Raw genomic sequence first — 10,419 nt, 5'->3', positions numbered from 1 at the left:
TTTAATTTTTTTTTTTTTTTTTTTTTTTAATTCTTTGCATTCGGTATGCATCTCAAATATATAAAATATGATAAATATGATAATAAATAAATATGATAAGGAAAGATTTTTTAATAATTTTTAAGAATAATAGTTGTCAATTTTTATATAGTAGTAAATTTTTTTTTTAATATTTATAATGAAAAAATATGCTATTTTTTGCAAGTTTATTTAAATTTAAGATAATATATTCAGATATATATGCAAATGTAATTATATGTAAATACATTAAACGCGTATCAATAAAAATGTACAAGAAAATGCATTGTGCAAAAAGTGTGATATCAAATGCATTTCCTGGAAAAAAAAAATTATTACAAAAAAAATAATCCAAAATATTAATTATTAAATCTATTTTTCTTTATTAATTTACAAATTAATATTTATAATTTTGTACTATTATATTACTATTATATATTATATACATTATAAAAATAAATAAAAATTGTGATAAAATTGTTATATAATTTTCATATTTAGTGCTTAATGTGCACGATATAAATTTATAAATTGAATTTAAAAAGATAAAAGTACAATAATTTTTAATGTTTTTATATCTTAGATTTTCTTTCTTTTATATTTTATTTAAAAAAAATTGCAATGCATTAACAAGTAATATAAAGAATCTACTATATAATTGATAATATAATAATATAATGTGATAATAAAATAGTAATATCAGATTCTATAATAAATATGCTTTTTTTTTTCATTCCATTGTATAATAATTTTTAATCCATTTCATTAAAAATTAATAATATAAATATTATTATAGATAATAATTTATTTCATAGTAATAATCATTAATTTTAAATAAAAATAAAAATTATATTAAAATTATATTTCTAAATTTCTATATTTCAAATAAAATTGTTATTCACAAATAAAAAGAAATAGATTTAAAACTTTTTAAAATTTTCTCTCTAAAAAAAATAATTATACAAAGAATTTAAAATAACTTTGATCATTTTACTGTAATTTAAAAATGTAGTCTCGAGAAAGAAACCATTTAAAACGTCAAAATATAACCAAAGATTGTGTTCAAGTTTTCATGGAACAACTTATGAAAAAAGAAAATCTTTTCATAGAAACAATTATTATAAAATATAATTTATTCATACTAAATTATAAGCAAATGACTTTACATCGCTTTTTTTGAAAGTACTTCAATTATTTTACACGTGTTTCTCTTAACCAAATAATAAACTCGAGTAAAAGATAAAAATAATTAGCTTTTCGTATATATAATTATAAAAAAACCATTTACAAAGAATCAAAGATAAATATTTTCATTAAAGCATATAAAATAAAAGAATAGATTATTTTATTTTACCAAGCAAAAATAAAATAATAATAGATTGTTTTAAAATGTGATTCATCTGATAAAATTTTTGCAATATAGTTGCGATATAATTATTTAATGGAAAACATTTGTTATAAAATTTTCTATTAATGCAAGAAATAAAAATATTTTCACATAAAATTAAGATCTTATAAAAGCGTAATTATTCATATCCAATATAATGTTCAGATAAATCCAATGTTTCAGATAAAATTTTCCTAAAACAATCTCAATTGTTTTAGAAATATGGTGGCAAAATCGAAAAGCAACGAAAAAAAACAAAAAATGAAGAAAAAACAGTGCATACAATTACAAATTTACATTACAAATTACAAATTTTTAACATATTTAAATGTTTTTTATAATATTTTTTAAATTTAATTTAAAAAATAATTTAATAATTTAATAAGTAATAAAATTTATTATTACTCGATTTTAAAAAATATATTAAAAAATATTTTAAAAAATATTTAATAATATAATATAATCGAAAAAGTCGATAACTTTATATTTTTTTTTTTTTTAATTAAAAAAAGAAAGACAAAAATCAATACCTCTGATGCAGTTTAAAAAACAATTTATTTACGCTTTTGATGAATCAATTTGTCTTTGTTGAAAAAAATTATAAAAAACTTAAAACATTAATAATCAAAATTTCTATTTAATAGTTTCAATATTAAATACATCAGAAATATATATCTTTTGCAAAAATTACTGATCCCACGCAAATCAACAACAGAAAAATGCAAACAAATCATAGTCCATCATGTCAACGGAAATGAGTCGTGAAAAATGGCGGGAATATTATGCGTCAGTATATAGACTCTTTATACTTAAATTCATCCCATAAATAATGTAAATCTTCTAAAATCTGACTATATCTTATAACTGAAAATTTTATTAAAGAAAAATTAAAATCTTTTCAAGACATATTTTAAATCAATTTATTAATAAATTTATAATTTGGATATTTTCGATAATTCGAGTGTAAATATGTAGAAATTCTCATTTTTATTAACATTATTAAAACATAAATTTGTTTTATCATTTAAATATTATAGCAAATATATATTTTATTTTGAAGATTTTATATATTTGCATAATACTCGCTCTAACAATAAAGAATGATCGTAACCAATATTAATTCATGGATTTTGATTAAAAAAGTTATGATACAAAAGGATATTTTCTCTGAATCAAAAAAATTCGAACAAAATATCCAGTCCAATTTTTTAAATCACAAAGGATTTCTAAAAAATATTTTTCATTTCCTATTTCCAATATACGTACCCAAACAATCTCATTATTTATTGGATGACCTAATATCCCTCAGGAAAAGTTCCGGAAATCAGCCGAAACAACCAATAGTGACGTCGATCGATTCTGTTCAGATAAAATTGACAAACAATTCTCACTTTCAACGTGATCCTCAGTGACCAGAATCACCGATGAATAATATCGAGAAAAACACGCGCACAGTCTCTCTATTCAAAAGAATCCAACATTGCAATATCCAATATCTGTGCCAAGGTCCATTCTAAATTCTAAATGGAAATTAAAAAAATTCATCTTTCTCTTCTTTCTATCCCTTATGATTTTTCAACTCGATTTCAATTTCAATCTCAATTTCGGATCTGAAGAGATCGTCTAAGGTGACGTTAATGTTATAAAGTGGATAAAATAATTCAAAGATCAAAATAATTCACAGATGTCGATGGATGCGATACATTAAACTATGTATTGTGTGTTTTAGGGAAACGTGATCACGATAGATGAGAAGCAGGGTAAAACGTTGATCCCGCGCTGGACTAGAAGGTACTGCACCAAACACGCGGACCGATATAGCCCTCAGACAGGTAGATCAATATAGTAGCTACGGCATGCCTAACACGCAGGATCTCTTGTGAACGCGTGATTCTCAGTCCGTGGTGATTGAGGATGAATCTCAATTTCATCTCAAATTGAAGATAACAAGAGCTAACTTGATTTGAAACAAGGAATAAGTAATTAGTTCGAATAAGTAATTAGTTTATTCTAAATTATTAAAAAAAAATTTGAAAGCATTGAATCTGATTGATTGAATTTTTTTTTTTTTGATAGTAGTACTTTTGTGAAATGAAAACTCATTTCAAATGATTCATTTAGATTGCTTTTTTAGAAAATTCTAGAAAGATATGATATTGAAAGCATGGCAAGTATTTTTATTAAAATAGGAATTATATATGTATGTATCTATTGATATTCAGTGTAGTTTAATTTTTATCATTTATGTAGGATGTACAAGAAGAAAATTGAATAGATCTATTGATATGTTTATCAAGTCATATTTTCATTCATACATTCATACATTCATTTCTTATTGATTTATGTAGATCTAATTGAAATGAATAGTTCTTTATTTTTCAAGCATTCTTTGATTTTTTTTTTCTTTTTTGCTTGTATTATATTATCATTAATAAGTATCATTTTATAAAAAAATAAAGACTTATTGCTATATTTTATTGTTTGAGTAAAATTTTTTTTAAATAAATTAATAATTAATGAACCAAGCCTTTATTATATATTCCACAAATATGACGTTATAAATATTTGATTTTCTCTTAAATATATGTATATATATACTTATATATATTATGCAGTATATAATATATTTATGTATAAATTATGTATAAATATATATGTATGTTATTTATATAATATAAATTGATTGTTTCAGTATCAAGAAGAACTTAGAGCAACATTTCTTTATTCTTTATATTTCTTGGAAATAACAGTATATTTAATATTATATATACCTTATATATACCTATTTTCACCTAATCCTGAATTTTCGAATAACTCGGTATCTTTTTTTCTCAGCTATACATAATTCGATCGAATGCTGACTATTCATTCACTTCTGAATTGTTAAACCCTCCCTGAGTATCTGATCGTGTGATATAGTTTTCCTTATAATTTCCTTTAAGAAACTATGAGGTTTAGTATGTATTATGATATTACATATATTAGAATCTAACATTTAAATAATGAATTATATAATATTTAAAGACAGTTTAGTATTGTACAAGTTATTATTAGTTCGCAATTCTTTTCTTCTAACTGTGGATGGTTACATCTGAGAAAGATATATGATAAAAATATAAAGAATTAATTAATTTTTCCTTCTAATTTTCATATAAAAATATAATTAATGATTAATAATTTATAAACATTGTTGAATTTAAAATAATAATTATTGTTTTATTAAAGTAATTTTTAAAAAAATATATATATATAAATATATATAAAATAAATATAATTGTCAGAAACAATGAAAAAATATTTGAGACAAAATAGATATTTGTAATTTAATTAAATTAGATTCTAAATTTTAATTATCTAACATTTAAATGTATTGTTTTTTAAAAATACTTGTAGTGTACAAAACTGACATAAATTCAGTGTTGAGAGATACGTTCGCAAGCACTTTAGATGCTTAATGACATGAAATTTTATTAATTAGAGGTAACTTAATCTTGCTATTTCTATCTTCATGAACAATTTTTCAGTCAAGTGTATAATGATGTTATTATTCACATATAACATGATGAAATTTTAGATATTTTATACAAAAAAAAATTTCTTTATCTTTAATATTATAGAATTAATTATGCAATTTTTATAAATATAAGAGAAAATTATTCTATAAAATATATTTTTATAAAATAACTAATTTCTTTAAATTATATCAATTGAATGAAATATAAATTTTCTAATAGAAAATTCAATGATAATATTATCGTTTCCATCTTCATTATTAAACATTGGAATAAAAAAAATAGATTCATTTAAGAGAATAATCAATTGATATCCGCAAATAAAAAAAATTCCACTTCCATCAAAGAAATTGATTAAAAAATCCAATTTGGGTTGAATATAAAATTGTGTGATAATTTAAAATATAGAATATGAAATAATGGAATATAAAATAAAATAAAAAGACATTTTTTAAGAAATACTTTTCTCATTCATATATTTGATTTTCACTTAATTTTTAATTTTCATACAAACAATTAAGAATATAGAAATAAAAAGAACATTAAATATCATTCAACAAGATTTAAACATCTTTCTGTTTTTACTCTATCATTTACAATTTATATGTTATCAATAATTTTGCAATAAAATAAATGACGATTACAATTCAAAACTTTATGGATTATTTGCTTTTTATCTTTTAAGAAATAAATTATATTCAATTGTAGCATGATTCTTTTATAATCATGTTCATTTAAAATTTCTCTACGTAAGATTCACGCAAAAAATATAATTATATGTAAATTAAAATCATTCTTACGACATCATAATTTTTTTAACTCAAATGCTTGAATCAACTTATTTTAATGAAAAGAATCGATTAATGAAATTTCTGAACTAAAGTTAAGGCTATTTAAACCAATTAAGATTCAATGTAGCCAATTAAATGTAATGCCCGATACGTTTGTCGCCTACATGACGAAGGATTTAAATCCCACATTAAATATTCGATTAAATTCGATTAAAGCATTTAAATACACTAAATTTTATAGAATTGGAAGTTAAACGATGACTATGAAATACAAATAAAAGAATAGATAATGTGTGCTATACTGGGGAAGAGGAATTCGTGATCACTGTTATTTTTTTTTATGATGCAAAAATAATATAATTATTTAAAAAAATATATTATTATCTTAATTACTTAGAAAGAAATTTTTTAAATATACAAAACATTTTTTAAAGATTTTAAATGTTAGAACATTCATTAAAAACATTGAAAATATTAGAGTAATACAAAGCAAAACGCAAAATAATAGAACTTCTATAATACAACATTTGAACAGTAAAGCTTCTATGCTATTATTTTTTGAATGGATCAACTCAAATAGTTGAACCTCTATTCATAAACATTCAAATGGAACTTTCAAACAGTAGGAAATTGAAATAGTAGAACTTTTACGTAATACATATTCAAAGGTTCTACTATTTCTACAAAGAGACTCATAAAATAAAGAAAGAACGAGCAATCGTTTCTCAAATATTATTTTAACAGTAAAACTTCTCATATACAGGACATTCAAAGTAATAGAACAATAGCATATTCAAATGATAAAACTTTTAAATAATTGAAAATTTAAATAGAATTTTTATATAATATATATAATATATATTCAAATAACCAAAAATTCTACTATTCCTGAAAAAATTCGTAAAGCAAAGAATGAACAAAAAAACAGTCGTTCATAATTTCGATTCAGTACCGATTCTCACTATCGGGACAGGACAGGGGACAGAATGGTTATACCGAAATGGCCCTGCCCTACCCTATCCTGATCCGATAATGTAAATCGGGAACGACTTTCGAATGAGAAAAGTCCTTTTTCAGAGATGAAACGTCGATCTTAAATCCCACGATGCTTTCTTCTTCCAAATTCCAATCACAAGTAAGACCAATTCTCACTATCGGGACAGGACAGGGGACAAAATGTACCTGCCAAACGGCCCTGCCCTGCCCTATCCTGACCCAATAATGCGAACCGGGCATGATCCAGCTATCAGATTGTAATCGATTGGTTGGGATGAATGGATGATTTGTTGATCTCCGATCGATGATATTCGATTAACGAAGTTGAAAAGTCGTGAAAACGAGTTTGAAGATAAATCGAAATGATATGAGAAAAAGTACTGTAGAATAACCTTCTATGAAGTATTTTTAAAGTGTTTCTAATCTTTTTGCCACTTTTTCAGGATTGACAAAATTTCTATTTCTCAAAATTATTTTTTTTATATCCAGATTTAAACATATTTTTAACTTTTATTTCCTGATTTAAAAGATGATTTTTTTATTTTTTCAATATAAAAAAATTTTTATTATTATTTAAAATTATGTATCAATTAACAATAAATTATTTGAATAATTAATCTTTAAAATAAAATTTTTAAATTTATTTAAAAAATATCTTTATTGTTAAATATTAATTATTTTCATTTGAAATAAAAATTGCTCAACTTTATATATGTTTTTGTAAAATTTTAATTAGGACAACTCTAAGTTCTGACAACATTACATCAAAAATTAAAAATTTTATTATTTTATAATTGAATTATTATTATTGTATTAATTTTATAAATGAATCTTTAATTTAAATTTAATAAATTAATAATAAAATTAATAAATAAATATATTTTCAATTTATTTAAAGTATTTTATAAAAAAATTAATTTTTATAGAAATTTTATTGCTTTTACATATTTATATTATTTATATATATTTTATTTTTTATATTATGAACTGTATGTAACATTAAAACTGTAGGAATATGATAAAATTTTATTTTAATAATATAAGATGTATGCAAAAGCTTTTAAAAGCCGAGTAATTGCGATAAATGAAATATTCGTGATAAAACATCAAAGTTTACTTAATAGATATGATTTAAATCGTATTTAGCCATAATTAACTATTTCAATTTATTAAATGTGTCATGTTCTAGATACTCTCTCTCATAAACTTGGAAACGATTCAAGTTGCATGAAGTTGAAAGATTCAATTTGCAGAAAAATTGATTTATGCTTTGGAATTAAATTATAAATTTAAAATTACATGATATCAACACGAAAGAGAATAAATGATGCAATAATATTTAATAACATTTTTTTGATGATATAAAAAAAAGCTGATAACATTTGAGTTTTAACTTATGTATTTAATAATATATTAAAATTTAGATTTTGTTTCTCAAGATAGTCAGAGAATATTAGAAATCATTATATATGAGAATATTGTAAAATATTAAAAACCAAATGACATATTTTAATATTTTGCTAATCTTTATAAAACTTAAGGAAAATATTAAGGAAAATTTATGAAAATCTTCTGAATTTTTCAAATTTTATAAAATAGGAGCCAAGGAAAAAAAAACAATATAGAAAAAAAATATTAGACAAATCCTTATAATTTTCTTCTATAAGTACAATATCAAAAAACAAAATATAAAAGAATTTTTATAGATTGGAAAAATTGCAAATAAAATATGCTAATCCATTACCTTAGTTTAATAAAATTAAATATATTCAATTGCTAAATAAAATAATGAATGAATCTTCTATATAGCAAATAAAAGCAAACGGAATTAAAAGCCAAGCCCAAAAACTTATTTTTGAACAATCAATGAATTAGCTCACCAGTAGCCGAGCCTGATGACGATGATCTCGTTTGAGTAACTGCTCTCGCTTCCTGAAATTGCTTTACTCGAGCAATTCCACTAGGTAACAGTACATCATTCTTCGCCAAAGAACTAACAGACGAAGACTTCACCTCCACCTTCTTCATCTTCTCTTGAATGTCTTTAGCATCATTGTTCACTTCTAACTCATTTACCTTTTCTTGTTGATCTTGAGCCGGACATTTCTTCATTCTGACTTCTTTTGTTTTAATTCACAGAAAAGCAAATTTATAATTTGTATTTTATCAACATGAAATATTTTATAGTAGCGCATCGAATCTGAGAAAAACAAGAAAAACTGTTATACTTGTTGTGTATTCTCACTTTTGAATTATTGCTGTAAATGAGAATCAAAATTCCTTTTATTAAAATTCGTTCTATTAGTTTTAACTGAAATTTATGTTTTTGTTAGTTATTGATAAAATATTTGCCTTAATAATTTTTTTCTTTCAATTATTTCATATCCACAAAAATAATTGCAAAAAAATGTAAATAACAATAGCAATTAAAAATATGTAAGATTAAAATATATATATATATTAATAATAATAATTAATTACACATAGTAGAATATTAATAAAATATAATAAATAATAAAATATTAAAATAAATGATAATAAAAGTCATTATTATGATTAGTGGTAATGATCAAATATAATCAATCAAATGATCAAAAATAATCTTGATTAAACATGATATCGTTCAAATAAAATTGTCTTTTAATGGTGATACTTAAACTGCCGGAAGTCTCTGCTCGTATACGCGGTTGCTGAACAAATAGTTTTAAAACGTTTTTAAATTTATCGCAAAGCACATGTAATTTCTATCATAATCAAAAATATGAGAAAGTGAAACTCAGAATGAAAGTCGAAATATTCATATTATTTTTTTCTCAATTTTTTAATATAATGAAAATTTAAATTCCTTAAATAATTTGTAAATTATATAAATATAAAAAAATATTATATTTCTTTGAAAATAAGTATTCATAAAATGCTGTAATAATTTTTTGTATTATTTATAAATAAAAATGAAAGAATAAATAAAGAATACAAAATAGAATACAAAAAAATATAAAATAAATTATTTTTAAAAAAATTTTAAAATTTTAAAATTTCTTCGCTATATCTATTTTTCAACACATATCACAAATTATTTTAATAAATGATAAAGTTTAAAAAGAATTTTATCTATTTATATCTCGATGCAGCGAATTTCAAAATTTAAATAATTATATTTAAAATTGGCAATTGAATATTTTAAAAAGTTATAAGAAATTAAAAAATTAATTTCACAATAAAAAAATTATTTAAATAATAAATTTTATATAAACAAAAAGTATATTGCAAAAAATAAATAAATAATAGAAATATAAAAATGAACAAAACAATCCAACGTTGGAATTGGTTTAATAAACTGATATCTGAAATACATTACGCGCTATTGAATAAACCTGTTAACAAAGGAAAAAAGATATAGAATGTTATAATTAATAATAACAAAACTCGATATAATGTATAAAAAATAAAAATAGTAAAAAGAATAAGACCTACTAATTTATAGTAATATTTGATAATAACATTCTATAATATTATAAGTTAAATATTATAAAGTTATTACTCAAATGATGTAATAATTTTAAAATGCAAATAAATTAAATAATTTTGAATCAATAAAATAACTAAAAACATATATTTAAATAATAATATATTGTAATTTACGATAAAGATTGTAAAAAAATTTAATTTTTTTTTAATTAATATAACATTTTAGATTAAAAGAATTATAATATTT

The 10,419-nt window shown here is 21.2% G+C and overlaps 1 protein-coding gene and 1 long non-coding RNA gene across 11 annotated transcripts in view; one reads left to right on the top strand and one right to left on the bottom strand.

Moving 5' to 3' along the window:
- The window catches only part of LOC102673856 (cytochrome b5 reductase 4), a 21,572-nt gene that overhangs the window by 10,223 nt on the left and 930 nt on the right, over positions 1-10,419 (bottom strand). For 4 of the 10 annotated variants that reach the window (XR_421852.2, XR_004150574.1, XR_421855.2 and 1 more), the window contains exon 2: positions 8,585-8,904. The exons of 2 other annotated variants lie outside the window; for them this stretch is intronic. Coding sequence is in view for 1 of the 8 variants with exons in the window: in XM_006616237.2 (XP_006616300.1) it covers positions 8,585-8,816 (232 nt within the window). In the remaining 7 variants the exon portion in view is untranslated. Of the gene's footprint in view, positions 1-2,671; positions 3,363-8,584; positions 8,963-10,419 lie in introns of those variants that run through there. 4 more of the 10 variants (XR_004150573.1, XR_421854.2, XR_421856.2 and 1 more) reach the window with 4 other exon arrangements.
- On the top strand, positions 3,245-7,015 carry LOC116185700. Its single transcript, XR_004150577.1, has 2 exons — positions 3,245-3,401; positions 6,786-7,015. It is a non-coding gene; the product is annotated as an uncharacterized LOC116185700 (long non-coding RNA).

The sequence above is a fragment of the Apis dorsata genome, unplaced genomic scaffold (assembly GCF_000469605.1).
Source record: "Apis dorsata unplaced genomic scaffold, Apis dorsata 1.3 scaffold_256, whole genome shotgun sequence".
In the NCBI taxonomy this organism is placed as follows: Eukaryota; Metazoa; Arthropoda; class Insecta; order Hymenoptera; family Apidae; genus Apis; species Apis dorsata.
Note: the sequence above shows the minus strand (reverse complement) of the source record. Positions and strands in the feature narration are given on the sequence as shown.